Below are 23,455 nucleotides of genomic sequence, written 5' to 3'. Positions count from 1 at the left end.
CTGCTGTGGCAATCCCTGGCAGTGCCCCATGCCAGGCTGGACAGGGCTTGGGGCACCCTGGCACAGTGGGAGCTGTCCCTGCCATGGCAGGGGTGGCACTGGGTGGGCTTTAAGGGCTCCTTCCAGTCTGAAGCATTCTGTGACTCCCAGAGATGAATTTTGTTGCCCCATCAGCAGCAATGCCCCAGGAAAGGGCCAGGCTGGAGCAGGAGGCGGAGGCAGAGACCCAGGGATGTGCAGGGGTCACACAGCCCTGGCAGCAGCAGCAGCACAAGGCAGAGAAATGGGACCTCTCCTGCCTGGAAAAGCCTCCTGAGGCAGCAGCTTCCCAGCAGAGCAGCACCTGCACACCCAGACAGCCCCAGAGAGAGCTGAGGGGTTTCTGGGCCTGTTTGTCAGTACAGCCCTGAGCAGGGGCTGCCCACCCTGTCCCCCCCAGCTGCCAGGGGTGCTCCTCAGTGCTGCTGAGCCCTGGGGCAGCACCAGGAGAGCTCTGATTCCCCTTCTCCCAGCTGGGTGCTGAGGGAACAGCAGGCTCCAGCAGGACAGGGCACCCCGGTGCCTCCCATGCCAGGGATGCTGCAGGGCTGCAAATCACACAGGCACCCAAAATAGAGCTGAGGAGCTCCAGATCTGCCTCACGCTGGCAGAGACATTATTCCCCAGCACAAAGGGATGAAATCATGACAAGAGACACAAAAGACTGATGGAGCCAGGACATCCCTGCAGTGAGCTGTGCTCCAAGGCTGTGAGATGAAAAGCACCAGCTCAGGGGGTGTTCCCAGGGGAAGCAGCTCCAGGAACAATGTGGATGTTCCAGGGCAGGTACACCCAGCTTGGCTCCCACTCACTGAGATGCTGCAGGAGGCTCAGGGAACACGGTCCCAAAGGGGCCTGGCCAAAGCTAACTGATGGTAGAGATGGGCTTTCATGCAACTCTGGACTCCTCACTGGATTGCCAGGAAAGGGCAGGACAGGGCTGGTGCCTCTGGGCATCAGTGACTGCCCAGGAAGGCCCTGCAGGGCAGAGGGGCTGTGGGGCTGTGCTGGGCTTTGGGCTCATTTTAATCCCTGAAGGAAAGAAAGGTCATTTCAGAGAATCCTGGAATGGTCTGGGGCGGAAGGGACATCAAAGCCCACCCAGTGCCACCCCTGCCATGGCAGGGACACCTTCACTGTCCCAGGCTGCTCCAGCCCTGCCCAGCCTGGCCTGGGCACTGCCAGGGATCCAGGGGCAGCCACAGCTGTGCCAGGGCCTGCCAGCAACTGCTTGAAAAACACTCCTGGTGAGAGGAAAAATGTCACCAAAGCGGATAGAAAACAGTCATTTCCAGCAAGGAAAACAGGAGACAAATTATAAATACTAAACATTTATTATTTTTCTCATAGGAAGGTTGCAAGATTCAATTTCAAACAACAGGACAAGGGTTTTCATTGCTGTTGGGATTTTGTTTTGCTTCTTTTAAGGGGAGAGAGAGAAGGAGGAACTGGTGTAGAGATACTACCAGGAGCAGTGCAAATTGAGATTCATTTCTTCCTTCAGCATGCCAGTGCTGACACAGCAGGCTGAGCCCTTCCCAGTTAAATCGAGTCTCTTTTCCAGTTTCTTGTACATCCCTGAACACAGCCAGGGCCCTCCTTGCCCTCCACCCTTCCCCTGGCAGCAGTGAGAGCCCTGCAGGGCAGTGCAGCCAACACTTCATCCAACGAGACCTGAACAGAACAGAAATGCACAGAATTCCCTCCTGCTCAGCCACCCCCAGCTCCCTGCCACAAGCACGTGTTACACAGCCACAAACACACACAGAGGCAAATCAAAGAACCCACGAACACTTGACTTTCGGTTGGAAACTAAGGAAGGCAAGCTTGGAACAGGAGTTACTGACACCTTGTGCAAGTCCACCACTGAAGAGCTGGGAACGGGAGCACGTCCTGCCCACAGAAATGTCCTTTGGATGCAATGTTCAATGTTCCATGTCCCTTGGATGCACCCACAGCTCCAGCCCGTCCCCAGCAGCAGCACCAGGAGTGTCCCAGGCTCAGCCCGGGGCTGGCACGTGCAAATCCATCCTGTGCATGTCCATCCTGAGCCCTGGGCTCCCAGGGCTCCCTCCCTGCTGCCCTCAGAAATCAATGTTTGCCAGACCTGGGTGAAAACAAAAGAGGGGTTTGGGGCAAGAATGGAGGGTTTATTCTTACCCTCACTGCACCTTACACACAGCAGGAAGGATGCTTGCAGAGTTATTTCATTTTTTAAACTGAAACATGAAGGATTTGGTGTGGGGAAAGCAGGAAACAGGTTGGGCTGTACTTTTTAACCCTTTTTTGATTGTGATGCAGCAATTAATTTGATGAAGCCAATTTGCAGGAGCACTGGAATTATTCATGGCATAAGGAACAACACAATGTTGAGGAACCTCAGGGTCTGAGGAAGACAAGGCAGAGGAAAGTACCATCATGAGGGCAGTAAATTCCCCCAGGATAAAAAAGCCCTGCTTTGGATTAAGGCACACCCATGCCATGCCCACTTGGTTATCACCTCTGAGATCTCTTTGTAACTGCTGAGAGAGCTCAACCCCAAACTGTCCTTTCACTAATCCCAGCACAGAGCAATGCTGAGACCCCCCAAAACTGCTATGAACAGAACTTTTGGGCCTTGGCTCCTCTGAAGTCACCACTTTGAGCCTGAAGAGATCCAATGGAGAACACGGGTTTGGAGCTCACAGCTCTGGAGGATTCAGGAGAGCAGCAGCACGAGCAGCAGCTCTGTCACAGCACCAGCAGCAGCAGGGTGTTGAAGAGCTCCTTTTACCAGTTTTTATTTGAAGATCTCCCTTTAGCAGCTCTGTCAGAGGCTGTGCTGCCCAGCCAGGCTGCAGAGACCAAATCTATTCCCATTTGCTGAGGAACAGAATAAATCTATCTCAATAAATAAAATCTGCTGGTGGGTACTCGGTCAGGAGCAGGGAAAGGGCAGGGAGGATGAAGGGGAGAAATGATACAAGAGTTTTCCTGGAAAGACTGAAATCCCTGAAATTGCAGCCAGAAAGAGACAAAGTGTGACTGCACAGAGCTGTCTTTCTAATCTGGACAAATAGAGGCTGTGGCCATCCCTGCTTCAGCCAAGCAACAATTCCCCTCATTTTATCACTTCTTGAGCAGCAGCAACACCCAAATGCTACAGAAAGCCTAAATCAAATCTCTCTCTTTGACAGAAATCCCAGCCCAGGAGAGACAGAATTTTCAGAACAAAAGGAACAGGTAGAAGAGTTCATTTCAGAGGGAATGTTCTTCCCCAGGGAGAAAGCAGTGTGGAAAACTTCAGTGTCAGATGGCTGCAAATGGGGACAGTGCAGAGAAGCCTGGGATAAGTAATACAAATTTATTTTTGTGTTGTCAGGACACTGTGCCTTCATATACCGTGTGCCCATATGGCACTTCCCATGCATGGGATTTGTAAACCTTTCAATTAGCACTGATGGGATAAAGCAGGCAGTTATTTAAAGGAACCCATACGGCATCTTCTGGGGGAGAAACTCCAGCTCCCTGCACTGGACAGGCTTCCCTTGGATGCCCAGAAAGCCCCAAAGGCTGTGCAGGAGCAGTGCCCAGCTGGGAGCAGCTCCCAGCCCAGGGAGGAGCAGCAGAGCCCTGGATAGGGGGATTTGGGGTACACCTGGTGAAACATCCCAGCCCAGCCCTCCCTCAGGACATCCCCATGGCAGGGGCACCCCAGGGGCTGCAGGACTTTACCCAGGTTGCTGCTGTCCTTGGAAGCCCAGCAGATGCAGTAGTGCTGCATCAGCTGCTCAAACAGCTCCTTTTCATCCAGGAATTCAAGGGCTTCTATTCTGCAGGAATAAAACAAAGGTCAGGATTTGAGCTGGATTCTCAGCAGAGTTGTTACTGCACTGTTCACTCCATGGGAGTGAGAACTGTGGCCAGAAAGGCAGTTACCTTATAATAATTACAGGCATGATGCCAACCCACCAATGTATGGAACAAGTGACCCACAGGGTGCTTCCAGCTCCTCATCCCTGCCATTCCCTGCTCCAGGACCCATCTGGGTAACTCCTGACCAGTACCAGGGCTGCTGCTGAGGCTCTGAGGGGCCAAAGCTCCTCAGTGCACTCCCAGGTGTGAGGAGCTGCACAGGAGCACTCTGGGAAAGACTTTTCTAAAGAAAGAGCACTTGCCTCAGTGATTCTGGAGGACAGAGTTTACATAACCCTATTTCCTGGCATGTGGAACAAGTGCAAGGAGCTGAGCAGATCCAGGGTAGCCAAAAATGCTGCAGAGAAAGCACGAGCTCTGTGTCTGCACCAGTGCCATATGGTCCCACCACACAGCCCTGTTCCTATTTAAACCACCTCTGATTTCCACTCTCACCTGTTCAGTTCCAGGCTCTGAGAAACCCCCACAGGTGAATATCCTGACCAAGGTAACTTGCTCAGCTAATGCCAACTATTAATGACTCACAGCAATTCACATTTCACATTGTATCCCTAAGAAGTTAGTCCTTAAAATTTCCCACTGTTTAGCATTTAATGCAGGAATATGAACAAAATCCAGGCAGAGTAGTGACTGTTAAACAGCCTTTAGTCCCTGCTCTGAGTTCTGCAGACCCAGCAGTCTCCCCCTCACAATTCCAACGTGTTGTGGTCTAACCCCAGCCAAAATCTTCACCAGGAACATCCTGGGGCGTGCAAAAACTCAAGAAAGCATTTCTGTGGCATCTCCCATTGCAAATCTCTGTCAGGAGATGCCTCCTGTCACACCCAAAGAAGCCATCAGCACTCCCAGCCTGCTCCTGGCAGCGTTCACCTCCTGGATGATCAGTGCAGGTGTGATCCTGGGGGCTGTGCAGAGCCTCAGGCTCAGGAGGGCTGTGTGGTTGTGTGGTTGTGTTCCCCTGGGCAGCCTCCTCTGTTCCACCAGGGGATCCCACGTGCATGGGAAGGCCCTTGGAAATGGCACCTGAGGATGACTTTGGGGTCTCTCCCTCAGTGGTACCTTTTGACATCAGCCTGTGGCAGGAAGCTGTACACCTTCATCATATCCACAGCATGGGCGTTGTCCCAGCCACTCCCCAGCAGCCGTTCCCTCTGCAAAACAAAGGGCAGCACAGCTCTCACAGCTCTCACAGGCTCCAGGGCAAGCACAGGGCACAGCTTCTCCCCCTGAGGGTCTCACTGAGCTGACTGAGCTGGCATTTAAGAGCTCCCAGACTCCTCACTGAGTGTGTGCTGTGATCTCTGCAGGGCCAGGCAGGGGTTTGTGCAAGCACTGACACTCAGCCAGCAAAGAGAAGCTCTGGGTGACCCAGCTGTGGCCTGCCAGGGCCTGAGGGAGCCAACAAGAAACATGGAGAGAGACTGTTTACAAGGGATGGAGGGACAGGACACAGAATGGCTCCCACTGCCAGAGGGCAGGGCTGGATGGGATATTGGGAATTGGGAATTGTTCTTTGTGAGGTGGGCAGGCTCTGGCACAGGGTGCCCAGAGCAGCTGTGGCAGTGCCCAAGGCCAGGCTGGACAGGGCTTGCAGCCCCCTGGGACAGTGGGAGGTGTCCCTGCCATGGCAGGGGGGGCACTGGATGAGCTCCACAGTCCATTCCAAACCAAACCATGCCCCAATTCCATGGTAACGTGGCCAGCAAAGGGCTCAGTGCCTGTCCCCCCTGCCCTGGTCCCTGCTGAGCCCCAGGGCACACTCAGAACTCCCAGCCAGGTGAGCAAAGCCCTGTGCCAGCCCTGTGCCCCTCACCTGGGAGTCCAGGGAGCTGCAGAGCTCCACCCCAGCCAGGTTGCAGTGCCGGCGCTGCAGGTTCTCGATCATGATCTGCCCGAAGCGGTCCCTCATGTTCACCTGGGGGCACAAGGACACAGCAAAGCCTGCTAAACCCTGGCACTGCCTGGGTCACAGAATGCCAGCCCACAGCAGCTCCCAGTGCCACGGGGACACCGGGGCTGGCAGCACAGCTGCCTCTGCCCCAGCTCCCAGCAGGCACTGACAGCTTGGAAGATGCTGTCACTAACTCCTGCAGCCACCTAGTTCCCCTGAGGCAGTGTTTTACTTCCACAGGAGAACCAGAGTTCAGGCTGATGTGATTTTTGCTCCACTTTGCCAAAGAACACAGAGGTAATTATGTAATGTTATACAGCCAGAGCCAGCACTCAGCGTCGGTCCTTTTTGCTCTGCTTTAGCTAAATCAATATTCTATGGTTTTTTCCACGTATGGATTAAGTCTCAATTATTTTGCTTCAACATACTTCAGAAATTGTCTTTCAGAATAGCTGTATTTTCCCTACAATGAGCTAACCAAGCTACAAGTTAAAACACATTACTCCAGAAATTCAGCAGAAACTGCTGTTCCTACAAAAGGACAGGGCCCACTCTCATTCCCCAACGACTCCCACCTACGAGAGCAATTTTAGTGACAACAATGCAGGTCTAAAAATGCCCCTCTGGTTTTACCTGCTCATAATTGATAACCATGGCCACGGGGAAGGTGCTTGCTGCCCACTTGAGCAGGCTTGCAGACTGCTGGGGGGTCATGTAAACCAGCACACACTCGGCCACCAGCAGCGTTGGCAAACTGTAAAACAAAACCACAGCAGAGCATGATTTCCAGCACAGGAACAAGAAAAATCTGCTAAGGACTGAGAGCAAGCAAGTCACTCCATGTCTGCACAATTTCCTGAAAGAGCTCCATCTTTTATGAACCAGACACTGAAGACTGAATGAAATCTCTTCATCACATTGACTCAAACTGGGTTCTCTGGCAGCTGTGAATTAATGAACCACAGAGACTCCTGTGAACCAGAGATTTTAGGGATCAATCTCCCCAAAAGTCAGCCCTGAGCACAGAACACTGTGCATTCTGTAAGTCCTCTCTGACAGCAAGAACTGTGTGTGTTAAAATTCCCTTTGCAGGACAACTGTGCCCTGCACACACAGCTCCCACTCTTGCAGAGATCAGTGAAATCAGGCATTAATTACAAACAGAAAAAAAAAAAGTTTTCTCTTTAAAAGAAGTTCTAGGAAGAATTTTAATTAGACAAATTTGTTCAGTATCTGTAAAACAATCTTCACATATTATTATCTAACAAAATGTAATCCATAGTTTGCACGTTGCCTCTTCCCCCTCCATCCACAAAAGAACAAAAATAGACATCTACACAAGTGATTTTCTTCACAATTATTGAGTTTGCTTTTAATTGCTGGAATGAAAGGGGAAAAAAAAGTCACTAGAAGCAGGAGAAATTCCACAAGGAGCAGCAATGTAGGCAAGCAAGGCAACATTTCAGAGGATGGAAGTGTAAAGAATTAAATGGCAATTTGATGCATTCTGCTTCCCCATATGCTCTCTCCCACCCAGCCAGATCTCTGCTATTTATATTGCTTCCATTTGAAAGGTCTGTCCATCATCCACTCAAAAACTCAACTCCTGCCCCCCCAAAGCCTCGTGTTGTACAAGAGAACCCCAGAGGAGCTTTGGGATTCAGATCCCAAGGACGCCACTGCAGCCCCACCAAAGCGTTTAGGAAACAACAGGGGTTTGAGAGAAGGCCACAGGAAAGAATTACAGAGCTAAAACTCAGAAATCACAGAATGCTGGAATGGTTTGGGTTGGGAGGGATCACAGAGACCAGCCAGTGCCACCCCTGCCATGGCAGGGACACTGCCACTGTCCCAGCTCCCAGCCTGGCCCAGGGCTTCCACAAGCCCCCACTGAAAAACACCCACAAAAAGCCAATGAAACCCCTTACTGTGTGTCCAAGCTGTGTTTCCTCAGCTTCTCCTCCAGATCTGAGGAGGAACGGAGGTCTGCCCCTACTATGGAATATCGACTGGAGTCCAGGCTGTGGGAATCTGCAAGGAAATGTGAGACACCAACATTACCAGTGAGGGGATATGCAGTTATCAATCAAAAACACTGCAAGGAGCACAGAAATACCACCTGGAGTCCAGGCTGTGGGAATCTGCAAGGAAATGTGAGACACCACCGTTACCAGTGAGGGATGTGCAGTTATCAATTAAAAACACTGCAAGGAGCACAGGCAGCCCAAGTTTGCTCTGTCACACCCAACTGTGAGCAGCAAACTCTTCTTTTCAAGCCACAAATTCCCCTCCTGGCTGTGTTCTCCATCACCAGCAGACCCTGCAGGAGCCTGCTCTGCCTCTGCAGCCACGCTGAAGCAGAGAGGTTAGCCCAGCTGTTACCATGGTTTCCAGCAATGCAGAGAGAAGAAAAATGGCAAGATTAAAGGCAGGGTTTGTGTTTGGTTTGGGGAGTCTTCTTAGACTGCCCAATGTATGTACATAGGAACTACATAAAAGTACATCCATTTCTGAAAAGCTAAGCTAAGTGGCAATATTTCAAATATTAACAACAGATATAGCTATAGAAATTAACTGCATATGTAGTTATGTAATAAATATGGGGAGCAGGCAGAGACTTGGGGCCAAGAAGAAGTTATCATTTAGCCTTTAGGTATGATTTAGTGATGGCATTTAAGGAAAGAGTCAAATTACTGAAGGTATTCTGATGTTGTTGATATTCCCCAGGGATACAACAGGACCCTGTGGGTGCTCCCCAGCACGAAGGAGGGACAAATCCCAGAGGAGCCCCTGCCATGCTGGCACAGCTGGGAGGGAGCAGCAGAGCCTCCTGCCATCAGTGACGCTGACACCCAGCAGCAATGAGCACCCAGGGGAGCCCAGTGCCCACAGGAGGCACTTCCCAAGTGCTCCAGCAAACCCAGGCAGAGCCAAAGCCCTGCACAACACTGGGGTGGCTCTGGAGGGGACTCCAGGCCTCCCTGGGCAGCCCCTTCCAGTGCCTGGCCACCTTCCCATGGAGAAATTCCTCCTGATGTCCAGCCTGAGCCTCCCCTGGCACAGCGTGAGGGAGCAGAGAAGTGGCTGAAGGGGCAGGATGAAAGGGGTTTCCATTCATGAACAAAACAGCTGGGGACACGTGTGGGTTCCCCAATTATCCCAACACACAGTGACCAAACATCCCAGAGGATCACCTCTGGTTTTCAAGTGACCAACTCCCTGGAAATAGCACTAGCAAGGGAAATAGCTGCCATTCCAGCAGCACTTGGGAGCAGATCCAGGAACCAGAAACAGTTCAGAAAGAGAGTTACAAGGGAAGAAAAGAGAAAAAAACTTGTGCGGCATGTTGAATGATTCAACATTTTGAGTCAAGGCTTTTTCCATGTGCATGTTCTGTAATAGCTTTACTACTTCCCACACCCTTCTATTTAAGTGATTACATCAAGGCCATGATAATGGCATCAAAAAAAGCCACCCAAAAACCCCACCACACACAGGGAAGTGTTTAAATAGGGACTGGTTTCTGTCCATGGATACGGCACCGCGAGCGTCAGCCACCACAATTAGTAGGGAATTAATGCCAGCTCCCTGTCCGGCTTCGGAGGCTGGGTCACACAAATACCTCAATAAAGAACAGAAATAAAAGCCAGAAATAAACCACAAAACTTTATAAGTGATCTGGGAGAGAAGGAGCACAAACACTCCAAGGTGGAAGTAAACGTTCCTTGCTCACAGCTCATTGATTTGAGCATTCTTATCATAAAACCTGAATTGATTTAGGTTGGAAGGGATCATAGAGACATCCAGTGCCACCCCTGCCATGGGCAGGGACACCTTCCACTGTGCCAGGCTGCTCCAGCCTGGCCCTGAGCACTGCCAGGGATGCAGGGACAGCCACAGCTGCTCTGAGCACCTGTGCCAGGGCTCCCCACCCTCCCAAGGAAGGATTTCTCCTCAGCATCTCACCTAAATTTCCCCCTTTTCAGTCTGATCATCCTTAACTAGGCAAACTTCAGCTGCTCCATCACCTCCCCCTTGGGGAGCAAACACACTGAGTGCAGGGCAGTGACAGCTGGACCTGCCACTGTCCCCAGCCTGGAGGCCACAGATCCATCCACAAACACCCCAAAACCTGCTGGGACACGGTCTGGCACCAACTCCTACCTCCCTGCAGAGCTGGGGGCTCCTGGGGCTGTGCTGGGATGTCCCTGGGGGTCCCTCCCCACTCAGGGGGTTCTGTGAACTATGAAGTGAGCAATGTGCTGCCCAGGCTGAGCAGCCCTGCTGCAAATGGATTTCACAATTCCTGCCCATGCACAGGGCAGCTGGAAAAGGAAAAACCAGTTAAAGCTTGGCAGCACAGTCACATGCTCCCCATTGATTTCCTCTGAGGAACAAGAGTTGGTTTTACCTGAATTGATTCTGTGTGTGTGTGTTCAAACCCCTCTGCTCATTCCTACTGCAGTGCTGTGACTCAGGCCAGTGCCCTTGTGCTGGCACAGCCAGTGACATTTGGGGCTTAAACCACTGCAAATCCCATGCTCCAGGCACTGATTCCTACCAGACACCAGCACCAAAACCTGGTTTATGAGTTTTTGGGGTTAGTGAGTTGTTGTGTTGTGAGGTCGTTTGGTGTTTAGTAGGTTGCGTTGGTTAGTGAGTTTGTTGGTTAGTGAGTTGTCTGGTGGTTTATGAGGTTGTTGCTGGTTAGTGAGGTTGTCTGTTGGTTGTGGGGTTGTTGGTTAGTGAGGTTGTCTTGGTTTGTGGGTTGGTTGTTAGTGAGGTTGTTGTTGGTTATGAGTGTTGTGTTAGTGAGTGTTGTTGTTTATGAGTTGTTGGTGTTTAGTGAGTTGTTGTGGTTTAGGAGTTGGGTTTAGTGAGGTTGTTGGTTGTTAGGAGTTGTTGGTGTAGTAGTGTTGTCGGTTAGGAGTTGCTGGGTGCTCTCCTCTAGAGCTGCCCTGGGCTCTGTGTGATGCTCACCCTCACCCTGTACAAAGATTCTCTCTGTTCTTGGCTGAATGAAGGTTTGAGAAACACCAAACTCAGATTTAACTGGAGAACTACAAGGGAGGGGATGGGGAAGGGGGAAAGATGGGCCCTCCTTCCCACCTACCCCAGCCAGGGCACAGGTCCAGCTGTCCAGGGATGACCAACAGAGAATGCTCTGCCCTGGGCACACACTGTGTGGTTATTGTCCATGGCTCTGGCCACAGGAACAACACAAGTGGTTCAGATTTCACAGGCACAGAGCAAGACAAGCCTGCAGTAACTGAGTAGTAGCAGGAGCTGCTTACAGCTGCCTTTTGACCTGAGCATGTTGAATCTTTTCTTCCAGCTGTGTTAGACCTGCTGCTGTGCAGAGGGAGGCCCCAGGCCCTCCGTGCTGCCCTGACCCAGCTGTGGGGCAGCCCTGCAGCCTCCAGGCACACCAAGCTCTGCCTCTGCCACCACAACCCAGCTTCCTTCTCTCATTAGTGCAACAATCTCCTGGAGCTTCTCCAAGAGGCAGCATGCAGGATATATTGACTCCAGTGATTCCATTGGGATGTTCATGCTCAGGTATCCGTGCAGCTTTCCAGAGCAGCAGCCCCTGCAGCCTGCTCTGCCCAGCCCCAGCTTCACCCACAGCCCAGCAGGCACTGCCACGCTCTCAGCTTGTCCTGGGAGCCCAGGGTGAGCCCTGCACGTCCCCTGACACCCACACTGGCCACAAGAACCTCTGGGGATGGAGGGAAGCTGAAAGAACCAGCACAACTCAAACCAGGATCCCAAACAGCCTAAACAAACCATTCCTGGTGTGCAGAGCCAGGAGTGATGTGGGGAGGCAGATATAGGGACAGGACTCCAAAATCCTGAGCAATTCCCCACCTGGCAATGCTGCTCCCTGTGCCAGTGGTAACCCCACAATTCTGCAGGTCTAACACCATACCAGGTCAGACCAGAGGTCTCCCCAGGATGATCCCACCCTTCCAGAGGCCAACAGCAGCTCCCAAGGGAAAAGTCAAAGAGAGGGAACATCTACTAACACTGGCACCCAAGTTGTTTTCCAGCTTTTTCTCAAAAGTACTTAGAATTGCTTTGTATTTCTGGACCATTACTGAGCTCGTGCTTTCATCCATCTATTTATTCTAATACCCAGATCCTGCAGGAAGGCAGCAATAATCATTTACATGTGAGGCACAAACTGTTTTCCCCCCCATGTGCATCACTTTCTATTAATCCACATTGAAATCATCATCAAGTCACTAATTTCACAAGATACTTCTGCAGTTCTTTACCACTCTTCAGAGTTTAGATTTGCCAACAAGCTGCCACTTACTAATCACTATTTTCCCAATTTTTCCTTAGTGTTGAACAACAACATACCCTCAAGCACAGATCTCCCTCTCCTCCAGAACAAAAATGAACAGCATATGCTCGCCCTCCATCCCAGCTCCTCATCCATATGAGAGCCATTCCCTCCCCACCACCACTGTGCCATTTCTCTGGCACACTCTGGCACAGGACAGTTGGTGCAGCTCAGCACCTGCGCTGAGAACATGAACTCAATGGAACCCAGGGAATTTTCCACAGGTTAAAAGGTTCTCAGGTGCAGTCCTGACACAAACACACAATTATAGAATGACTTGGGCTGGGAGGGACCTTAGAGATCACCCAGTGCCACCCCTGCCATGGTGCCCCAAGCCATGGCCAGGATGGACACTCCAGGGATGGGAGCCCAGAACCTTCTGTTCCCTAATGAGGGTACAAACCAAGAGACTACAGCATCTCACACCACCTGAAATTGTTATCCTTTTAACACTAAAATGTATCAAACAGCACGGGCTCATGGGCCTGGACTGTGCAGGCTGTGTTTCTGCTGTGAAAACTCTGCTAAATGTAAAGATTTGTGCTCTTAATGAGACAGAAAGCAGATAAACACTCAACAGATATTTTAATCCAGTATCCATGCCTCTCTGTAGCACTTTTTCCTTTCCTGTGACAGAAAAGGAGCTACATATGAGAGAAAAAGAAAAAACCCAACAACTTTCTGCCAGAATAAAACCACTTAAAGAGAAGACATTTCTAACATGACACAGAACAAATGGGCAGGAGTCTGTAAGAGAAGAAAAAAGCCTCTTTTCCCTCCCAATTCTCTGTCCAAACAGCATTTCAAACATTAAAAGCCTGCCCACATAGCAGAACAAAATGATCAGAAAAGTTTTAAAAGTGCTGCAGTACATCACTGACTGAGTTTGAAGATGACTCACCTATTAGAAGAGAGTCCCCTGAATGGGATTCCATAATTGGTTTTGACAGGGGAGGTTTTGATCTGTGGGAAGAAGGAAGAAGCATCTCAGAGCAGTTAAGCCTGTTGAACAGAGTGCTTACAGCTTTTTTCTTAACATATATATATATATGTGTGTGTGTGTGTCTGTGTGTGTGTGCCAAGAGCAGCTGAGGGAATATCTCTGCCCTCTGCTGGAAAGGAAAACCTTTGCAAGCCTGGTGAATTAGGAGCTGACTTTTATACACAATTTCTTTAACTCTGAGAGAACCTTTCAAGAGAAATCCAGGCACTGTAACAACCCCTCAATAACCCTGGATGGATTCATTCCAACAGGACACTCCCAGCTGTTCTGCTTCCAACTGAACACATCTGGGAATTCAGGGCTGTCCTCCCCAAAGCTTTCACCCACCCCCTTCTGCAGCCTGGGACAGGGGCTGCAGAGCCTGCCTGCACCATAAGTCCTGGAATGGTTTGGGAAACCACCTCAGAGCCCAGCCAGTGCCACCCGTGCCATGGCAGGGACACCTCCCACTGTCCCAGGGACACCTTCCCCTGTCCCAGGTGCTCCCAGCCCTGTCCAGCCCGGCCCTGGGCACTGCCAGGGATCCAGGATCTGCTCTGGGCACCCTGTGCCAGGGCCTGCCCACCCTCACACCCCAAACCATGAAGAGTTTCTCAGCAGAGATGAAATAATGGCCCTGACTGACAGCCAGTCCCCACAGCTGAACACAGACTTACTTGATATTGTGTATTTTTCTTGCAACGATCATTGGGAAATCCACTTCAAAATATTTCCTAGGGAGGAGATTTTCATCCTGGGAATTGCAGGAAGACACTAGAGTTAGAGGCACTCAAGTTTCACATGCACAGGACAAGACACAAGCAAAATCCTGAACAGTTCTGGTTTGGCTTACAGTGCCATTTGTAACAGTGCTGTAACAGTGTCCCACGGCTTAAAACCCAGCTGAGAGATGTTAGAATGCTCTCTAAGAATTGAAGAAATGATTTATCACGTGATGTAATCACAGAAGCATAGATGAGATGGGAAGGAATCCCTGGAGTTCACCCAGAGCAGGTGACAGGAACGTGTCCAGGTGGGGCTGGGATGTCACCTGAGAGGAGAGGGACTCCAACCCCAGACACAGATACTGAAACACACCCTGCAGCCTGTTCTGGGGCTGAGGGAGAGCACAGCACACTGACAGCATTTACCAGCACTGTCAGCACAGCCTTCCAGGGAGGAACAGGGAGGTTTTGCACAGGCTCACCCAGACAGTGAGCACACAGCCAGAGCACAGGCACACCAGCCTGCCTGCACTACAAAAGAGAGGAAAGCTCCTCATTCCACGCTGGCAGGGCTTCCCAGCCTGCTGGAGAGGCTGTGCCAAGCCTGTCCCTTGCAGCAGCCCCGTTGTGATGGATGTGCTGCCCGTGCTGGCTGGCACCCCGTGGCTTTCTGAGGTGAGACCAGCACTCAACACTCCAGGAACTGCCTCCCAGCTTCTGCTCATTCACTGCACCACACCTGCTCTCTGCAAGGACACAGAACTGGAATTACAGGCCCCACTTCTGATCTGAAAAGCACTGTTACCAAAACAGTATATGGGTAGAGCTTTTGTAGAAATGCAGGTAAGAGAAAAGCTTCACAGCTCAGGAAAAAAAAAATCAGAATTGTCTCTCTTCCACTGATGGAATACAATAAATTGTGACCAAGCAAAATGCTCCTCAGGCCTCCCTCCAGAACCCAAATTTACCCATGCAAATGCTAATGGGAAGACAATTCACTCAGAGGTGTGTTCACCCAGAATGACACCATCACACAACACCTGAGTAACTGAATTTCCATGAATTACACACACACAAACACTGCTATTTATGGAACAGGCTGCCCAGAGCAGCTGGGGCTGCCCCTGCATCCCTGGAAATGTCCCAGGCCAGGCTGGAGGGGCTTGGAGCAGCCTGGGACAGAGGAAGGTGTCCCTGCCATGGCAGGGGTGGCACTGGATGATTTTCCAGATCCCTTCCAATCTGTGATTCTATGATTTACATAAATAAACTCACAACTGCAATCCCAGGGGACATGGGGAAAGCGTGGCAGCAGGTCAGGGAGTGCTCCTGCCTCTGCACCCATCCCTGGAGAGCTGCAGGGTCCAGTCCTGCTCCCCAGGAAACACAAGGAGCTGCTGGAGAGGGCCCAGCAGAGGCCACAGAGATGATTTGGGGTCTGGAGCATCTCTGTGATGAGGAGAGACTGCAGGAGCTGGGCCTGGTCAGTCTGGAGAAGGGAAGGCTGAGAGGGGATCCCATCAGTCCATACAAATCCCTCCCAGGGGTGTCAGAGGACGGTGCCAGACTCTGTTCAGGGACAGCACAAGGAGCAGTGCCCAGAAATTAAAACACAACAAAATCCATGTTAACATGAGGAAGAACCTCCTTGCAATGAGGGTGGCGGAGCCGTGGACACGTTCCTGTGTCACCTGCTGCAGGTGACCCTGCCTGGCCAGGGGGCTGCACTGGGTGATCACCAGAGGCTCCCCAAAGCCCAGCTATTGTGGGGTTCTGTGTGGGAGTCCTGCTGTGCTGCCCTGTGGCACAGAGCCAGCCTGCAGAGCCCAGGGCAGCCCCCCAGGGGTCCCCCAGCCCCTGTCCCAGCCAGGCCTGGCCCTGCAGCCCCCGTTACCTTCAGCCTCCAGAACAGGGTGTCCATGCCAGCGCCGAGGTTGACAATCTGAGAGTTGCATTGTGTCTTCTGCAGGAAAGCCTTGATCAGGTAACTGACCCCGTGCACCCGAGCATAATAACCTGCAGCACACACAGAGCTGGGAGTCACCCCTGGCACACAGCTCTCCAAGGTTAGCACTCAGGAAGGTCCCCAGGCACTCTGGAGGAACAATAATGCCCTCTTCTTAACTACCTAAGGGCTTTTCTTTTTCTTTTTTAATTACAAACAAAGCCCCATGCACTGATAAAACCCAACTCCTTTGGCAAACAGAAGTTTTAGTCAAGTTCCCCCTCAAGCAGAGCAGAATAATTCTACTTGCAGAGACCCAACTGCCCTGGGTCAAACCAACATTTCTGACTGCTTTGAGGAGATCTCTAGACAGGGACACACTGAAACACCCACTCAGAACTCAGAAAGCAAAGGAAGAGAGTTTTGACTCACAGGTTGATATTTCAAAGATCAGACACAGCATGGATGGAATTACTGCTGTGAAGAAACCTCCTCTCACTCTCTCTCACATTCCCACCCCCAAGCCCAGGGTGCAGAGGTGTTGTCAGGACAGGTGAGGTGTCCCCATCCCTGCTCCAACTTGCCTCTGTTGATCTCAGGTGCCTTCCTCTCTTTGGCTTGTCTCACAAAATGCTGGATGTAAGGGTCCTTCCAGTAGCCAACACTCACAGCAAACCTGTGCAGCAGCAGGGAAACAAGAATTATGAAATAAGGCCCCCAAAATTTACCCTAAAAGACACACATGCTGGAAAGGTCCCTCTGCCCTGGGTGTGCACATGCAGACATGGTTTAAAAATCTGTTCCATGTGTGGATCATATAAAGCTTAGTTAGAAATTTTAACTGTTACTGTATTCAACAAGTATCCTTTTAATGGCCTCTCCATTATTGGATGAAATTTTGTGAGCAAAGACCCAAATCTCAAATATTCCCTCCTGGGGGAGCCAGAACATGAACTGTCTGTCTGCAGCTCCTCAGGCACACAAATGAGGCTTTACTTGTACCTGCTGTATATGACAAGGTGTTTGCACTGATTCCAGAGCTGCCACATCAGTTTACAGTAAAATAGATCTGTTTAACAGAACTTATGGCTTTTACAAGTGATTTCCCAAGGAAAACTCTCTCCCCAACAAACGCTCTGCTGCTCTAAAGCCCAAAGGGACAGCCTGACCAAGAGAGGGGTTAAATTCACACACCAGGGCAGTGACACCATCCCCTGCCAGTGCCCATCCCGGCGGGAGCAGGGAGGAGATGGAAAAGCGCCAGGCCGGTTCTTGGCTCCGCTATGGAACCCGCCGTTAGCACCGGGAAGCACCGCAGGCCGGCTCAGGACGGGCCCGGCGGGGTTGGGGGCGCCGGGGGCGGCTCGGGGCGCACCGCGGGTCCCGGAGCATCCCGCTGCTCCCCGGGGCTTCCCCCGCGCACACACCGGGACCAGCTCCGAGCGTGACCCGGCCGGGCCCTGCGGCCGATGGAGCCGGGGCGCACGCACTGAGCCCGGTACCGGGACGGGCCCGGACCGCTCCTGCTCTGCTCTCCCGGGAGCCGCCCCAGCCTCGCCCGCGCACTGCCCAGCCCCGCCGCGGGGAACACCGGCCCTGCCCAGCCCAGCTCCGGTACCGCTTGCAGACGGACGCGTCCTCGCAGGTGCCGCGCACCGCCTCGTCCGCCTCGTCGGGGCCGGTGGCGGCCGCCATGGAGCGCGCGGGGCCCGGCCGCTGCCGCCGCCCCCCGCCGCCGCTCACTGGGCAGTCCCCGCCGGAACTCGGCGGCCATTGGTCCGTGGGCTCATGGAAATTGACAGTGCCCAATGAGAACGCGCGGGATGCAGTGCCTCGACCAGGAAGCGGCGGCGGTAGGGCAAGGCGAACCGGGAGTTGTAGTCCGGCACCGCTCGGCGGAGCAGCGTGGCTGCGGCTGTCCGGCACCTAGCGGCCCTGCCGGAGGGGTCGGTCCCACTGCCCCTCGTGCAGCAGCAGCACCCGGTGCCAGCGAGCGAGCGGCGCAGGAAGAACCGCGGCGCTGAGCAGCGGCGCCATCGGGGCTGCGGGCGGGACATCCGGGCCGGGGGCGCCGATCACGCGCGGTGCGGGCGGAGGGCAGGGCCGGAAGCGGCGGGGGCCGGGCCGGGCCGCGCCGGGCGGGCGGTGCTGGGGCGGCGGCGGGGCCGGGGGCGGCCGGCGCAGAGCGGCGGGGCCCGGGCAGCCCGGGGCAGCGGCCGCCGCCATGAAGAAGCAGTTCAACCGCATGAAGCAGCTGGCCAACCAGACCGTGGGCAGGTGGGCAGCGGCGCTGGGCCGGGCCGGGCGCGGGGGCTGCGGGGCCGTTCGGGGGAGAAGCTCGGGGGGATTACGGCAGCGGCGGGCCATGGGGGAAGGCTCGGTCCGCGCCGTGCCGGGCTCTGCCCCGCCCGCCCGGGGTCGCAGCCACGCCGGGATCCCGGAGCTCCGGGGGCTCTCGGGGGTCCCGAGCCCCTCCCCGGCCCCGCGGGGCCGTTTGCACCGGGCGCTGCCTGTCTGCGCCCTGGCGGCTTTCGTTTCCTTTCGCTTCCTTTCGTTTCCTCTCTGCCGAGGTGTTTGCCCCGTTTCTGCTTTCTCTCCCATCTGAGAGTGCTCCGAGAGTGCCTGCCCAGGAGTTCTCTCGCCTCCCCAGGATTTGATTTTAACAAAGCCACCAGGAGCCCTGTGGGTACGGCTGCCATCGGTTTCCAGCTGCCCGAGTCCGACTCGGAAGGTTTTTAACCCAAGCGGGCAGTAACAAATCTGTGCCCAGACAGGGAAGTGCCCTGCAGCAGCAGCTGTCCCCGAGCGCAGCATGCAAATGTCACCGCACTGCTTCTCTGGCAGAAATCAATGCAGAAACTTCCTCCTCTTTCAGCAAAGATTTCATTTGGAAATCAGTTCTTATGTTGAGGGTTTAAATTGAAAGCCTGTACTGGTGCTGATAGTGTAAATTATTATCTGAGTTTATGTCTTGGTGGCCTCCTTTCCAAGAACTCCCTCCACGGGTGTTTGTTTTCCTTGGAGCCCACACAGCCCAGGGCAGGTGTGCCAGCTAAAAAGCCCAAGGAGGAGATTTTTAATAGGTTTGTTTTGCTAGTAAAGAGGGAACAACTTCCTAACCAGCCTCATCCTCTCGTTCCCATTTCACGTGAATCAATGGGTGTTTTATGCTGTTGGGGGATTAGTGGCATTCCCTGTTGGCGCGTGTCAGCCCCCAGCTCCAAATCCCGGGCGGAATGTGGAGCAATCCGGGCTGTACCGGGCAGGATCGGCGGCCCGGGGTGCCCAGGAATGCAGGGCAGCGTGGGGCCAGGGTGGGGAGCCTGGCACTGACCTTTGCCCGGGTGCTGGGTGTGGTGGCTGGGCAGTTCCTGCCCCACACCTGGCCATGGACTCGGGGTGCCCTGGGCACGCAGGGCTGGGGCTGGCTGCTTGCACCCAAGTGCTGACGCTGCTGTCGTCGGTTTTCATTAAAAATTACACTGCTGTCGTTGGTTTTCATTAAAAGCTGCAGAAATGACACCGAGTCATTGGGTTTAACATGTTTGGTATTCATTAATGATGACTATTTTGTATTGCTCACATTTCATGTGCTAGTCAAGCATTCCTGTAGTCACCAGGGCCTTATTTTATTCCCCAGAATAAAATTATTATTTTAAATCCCATAGCAGGGAGGGCTTTTAACAGGTTTCACTTCCAGGTACCGGGGCTGAGGCTTTCAGATTTGGTTTGAGGGCTCATGAAGACACGAGAGACATCCAGCAGGATCCTGCAGGCAGTAGGATGTGTTCTGTTGAGTTGTATTGTGTTCTGTCGAGCTGGTGAACTCGTTTGTTGGTTTTTTACACTGGGATGGAATGAGGGGGTCCCTGTGGGTGTGTGAATGCCTGCAGAGGTGGTGGCTCAGGGTTCCAGGGCCCTGCTGGGAAGGAGCTGCTGCCAGGAGGAATTTGGGATCTGTGTGAGGGGTCCATCCCCTGGGGCTGATCCCTGCCTGGCTGCTGCAGCTCCTGGTGCTGTGTTTGGCAGGGCTGTCCCCTCCTGCTCTGCTTCCAGGGCTGCCATCCCGGGCCTTGGACCCCAAATATCACACCTGGCATCAGGGAAATAACACCTGAATATGGGAAATAAGAAAGGATGGGCAAGAGCTCCATCAAAGCTGAGGAATGGCATTTATGAGAAGGCTGTGAGTCCACAGATGGAATTATATGGAGTTATGAAATACGTGTAGGAAACTAATTAAAGAGGGGATTAGCTCAGTGGAACAGGATTCCACAATAATTAATAGATGTGTTAAATATTTTGCAGCAATTATCTCATGGATGTTCTTGGCTGCCTTAAGTGTTCAATCTGCTGCTGAGGATTTTATATTTCGTATATTGGACAGATTTGTTGTCGGTGCTGCTGAAGGGAGCAGCACAAGCCCTGGGAAACCTAAGAAGTGAAATATCAGAGCTTGGGCAGGGTGACTGAGACACAGCCTGGCACTGGAGGTGGCACCACAAAGTGATCTCAGGGCAGGCCTGGCTGGAGTGAACTGGGAGTCCTGGTGTGTGTAGGTGCCCATGGCATCCTAAAGGCTCCCACATCCCGTCAGGATCATTCCCAAAAAGCAGGGCTGGGACCTGCAGGTGGGCAGAGGCAGGGCTGGCCAGGAAATATCAGTTCCTCATCAGCTGAATTAATGCAATGCCATCAAGTGGCATCTTGCCCACAGTGGGCACAGGGCTGATCAGCCAGAGGAACCAGCTCAGAGCTGACTTTATCTTGAGCTACATCCTCAATCCAGCTGCAAACAGCTGGGAAGTGCAGTTAGGCTGAATAAATTAGCTGGGGAGGGAGTGGAGCAGAAAGGAGTAACTTCAGTTCTGAGCTCCATGAATTTCAGGTGGCCTGTGATTCCTTAGGGGCCACGTGCTGGGATTGATTTTGGTGGGATTTCTGTCCTAATTCCTCTAAACCACCATCTCTGTGGAGGCCCAGGGCTTGTATGCACTGGGAGCAGCTTGGCCTGGGCACAGAGCAGCTGAGGGCTGGTTTGGGACCTGCTGTGTCACAAATGTGAGCAGGTGGGATCCCATTCCCTTGGGATGGGGCTGGTTTGGGACCTGCTGTGTCACAGATGTGAGCAGGTGGGATCCCATTCCCTTGGGATGGGGCTGGTTTGGGACCTGCTGTCTCACAGGTTTGACAAGGTGGGATCCCATTCCCTTGGGATGCTCCCTGAGCAGATCCTCACTCCAGCACAGCACCTAAGTGTTGGGCTCAGGAATTTAAATGGCATTGTGTTTGATGTCAGCAGAGTAATTCTTCACCTCTCTACAAGGGCTTGTCTTGGTTTCCTTTTACCCTTTTGTAAATTACAAAGGAGACAGATTTGATTAGAAGCTTGGGAATATTCTCCTTTGTAGCTGCAGTCATCCCTAATGAAAATAAATGTTCAGAGCTATTGTCATCAAAGCTTTGCACTGATACACTAATAAGCATTTGAACTACATAGCTGAGTAATTTCCATGAGGAATGAGCCCATGGAGAGGTCTGCATGGTGCTGTTTGCTTGCAGAGCTCAGGTTGGTAATTAATGGCATTTCAGGCTGTGACAATCTCCAGAGTTGGGCTTCCAGCCTTGGGGACTGACTGCCGCTGTTGTTGCCATCAGGTTCTTCCTTCATCCTTCAGGTGCAATCCCTCGGTGCCATTCTGATTAAAAATGATTCCAGACACTGCTGGGGAGGTTTGGGTCTGGTGGAGTCACCCAAGATCAGACAGGTGGATTTCCTTACTGCCTTTGCTGGGAGAGATACTCGATCTGCCCCGGGGCTCCTGCAGTAATTTAAACCAGGGACAGACAGCTCTGACTAATTAGAAATCTGGAAGAGCCCAGAGAGTGCCTCAGAAGGCCCTGCTTTTGTGCAAGAGGCTGCTTTCTGCAGCTTCTGTGCTCCTTTCCCACTGCTCCAATACAACTCCTTGTGTACAAATAGGTTTTTCCAGGCCCTGCGCTCATGGCATTGCTGTGACTCACCAGGAGATTTGGAACATGGCTTTTAATAGCTCATGTCCTGCATAAAAGTTACTGTGCTGAGCTATATTTAGTGTTTCTTCAAGCCTCTTGGCAATGTCCGAGTCTTGAGCTGGAACTGGAGTTGTAATATAATTATTACATTAAAGCAAGTTATGTTCAAATGCCTGATAGTGAAATATTGTACAAGGAGGAGCTGCCTGCATTTGTCTGTACATGGAAAACCTGCTGGAAAGCAGTAATTTCTAGTAATACTTCATGGGAAATGTGGATGATCCAAATTATTCCTTTTTTTTTTCCTGCTAAAGCATTATCCATTGATTCTTGTCTTTCCCAGAATTGCTCTGCCTATTATTACTTAAGGAAGGTTTTTCTGCTTCTTCATATTTTGTTGATAGTACTTTGAAACTCACTTTTTCAGGTGTCCAGGGTGGTAAAACAAGAGTGCATCCATCTCTCTCAATACTTCCATCAATATAACATTAACCCTACAGTGCCATTTAATACCAAATAATTTCTTTAATGTTTTTCTGGTTTTGTGAGGGGGAAAGAAATTGAGTATGACCCCAGTACTTGAAAACTTCTGCCTCACCCAAAGATCCTTTAATAGAAGTTAAATCTGCTGAGTGTTATTTGCTTGCACTGCTCGTTGTGTTTGGCAGAGGAATTTGAAGAAGGGGTAAACATGGCTGAAATATTTCATATTTACAGGGAGTTTGCAGGTTGGCATTTGTCTCCATCAGAGTGCTCATGAAAAGAAAAATCTCATTTCAGTGTTTATAGTCGTTATCTTAAGCATTTCCTGTTTATCTCCAAATGAAGTTCCAGGTCTCTAATTAGGAAATTGCATTAGCTCTTTCTGGATGGCAGCTGAGTGCAATGATGGGTTTAAAGGAGTCTGGGTGGATTTAATTAGGGGGATGCTGTTCCTGAGCAGGGTTTGGGGCTGCAGCTCAGGCCCTGGTGGGAGCAGAGTGCGGGGAATGGCAGCCCAGGGGTCACAGCTGGAATGAACATCTGGGGATGGGGCTGTGGGGCAGGAGCTGCCCTGGGGGCTCTGCACAGGCACAGAACGCAGCCAGGTGGGGTTTCCATGTGGGGTGGGAGCAGGGACAGAGCTCAGTTACCCCAGCAGCCTCAACAAAATCCCCATATCACTGCATTTATCTGCTTCCTGCACCCTTTGGGGACCTGGGACACAATGGAATGGCTTGTGCAGCTCGGGAGTTGGATTTTTCTAACAGAACAAAGTTCCAGTTATAGAAAAGCAGCTATTCTGTGTTCAGTTTGGGGCTGCTGCTTGTGGTGAGACTGGCACCCGTGGGGTTTGGGACTGTGTTGTCACAGTCACAGACCACAGGTTCTAGCAATCATTCCAGAAATGGATGTTGGAAGTTGGATCCAAGCTGTGTCTAGATTGAATTTGTGAGCATGTCTGTCAATCCCATTGATTCATCTCCCCTTCAAAGCAGATTGCTGAAGGCAAAGGGAAAATCACCTGAATGTACTGAAGGTGAGGAGTTTGTAGTGAGTTTATTTATTCCAGTGTTCTGTCTACGTGGAGAGCCTGGGGAGACCCATGGGGCTG

The 23,455-nt window shown here is 52.1% G+C and overlaps 2 protein-coding genes across 9 annotated transcripts in view; one reads left to right on the top strand and one right to left on the bottom strand.

Moving 5' to 3' along the window:
* Positions 1-1,356: 1,356 nt before the first annotated feature.
* On the bottom strand, positions 1,357-17,677 carry LCMT1 (leucine carboxyl methyltransferase 1). Its single transcript, XM_064726188.1, has 11 exons — positions 17,465-17,677; positions 16,431-16,522; positions 15,796-15,917; positions 13,854-13,930; positions 13,096-13,157; positions 7,774-7,876; positions 6,479-6,599; positions 5,768-5,869; positions 5,014-5,105; positions 3,754-3,851; positions 1,357-2,146 (listed from the first exon to the last, which is right to left on the bottom strand). The coding sequence occupies exons 1-11, from the start codon at positions 17,539-17,541 to the stop codon at positions 2,124-2,126; spliced, it is 969 nt and encodes a 322-aa protein (XP_064582258.1). The 5' UTR covers positions 17,542-17,677; the 3' UTR covers positions 1,357-2,123.
* Positions 17,678-17,999: 322 nt separating this feature from the next.
* ARHGAP17 (Rho GTPase activating protein 17) overlaps positions 18,000-23,455 on the top strand; it is a 41,873-nt gene continuing 36,417 nt past the window's right edge. For all 8 annotated transcript variants that reach the window (XM_064726196.1, XM_064726190.1, XM_064726189.1 and 5 more), the window contains exon 1: positions 18,000-18,123. In XM_064726196.1, the coding sequence (XP_064582266.1) occupies positions 18,071-18,123 (53 nt within the window). In that variant the 5' untranslated portion in view covers positions 18,000-18,070. The remainder of the gene's footprint in view (positions 18,124-23,455) is intronic.

The sequence above is a fragment of the Zonotrichia leucophrys genome, chromosome 14 (assembly GCF_028769735.1).
Source record: "Zonotrichia leucophrys gambelii isolate GWCS_2022_RI chromosome 14, RI_Zleu_2.0, whole genome shotgun sequence".
Classification (NCBI taxonomy): Eukaryota; Metazoa; Chordata; class Aves; order Passeriformes; family Passerellidae; genus Zonotrichia; species Zonotrichia leucophrys.
This window is presented reverse-complemented; position numbering and strand designations above follow the sequence as displayed.

What these genes read in the sequence shown, in the direction of transcription:
- LCMT1 (XM_064726188.1), bottom strand. Translation starts at nt 17,541, where the DNA reads ATGGCGGCCGCCACCGGCCCCGACGAGGCGGACGAGGCGGTGCGCGGC. An exon ending in CCCTGTTCTGGAGGCTGAAG is followed by an intron (nt 13,931 to 15,795) that starts GTAACGGGGGCT and finishes TGCAATTCCCAG; the next exon opens with GATGAAAATCTCCTCCCTAG. An exon ending in TGGTTATCAATTATGAGCAG is followed by an intron (nt 5,870 to 6,478) that starts GTAAAACCAGAG and finishes TTGTGCCCCCAG; the next exon opens with GTGAACATGAGGGACCGCTT.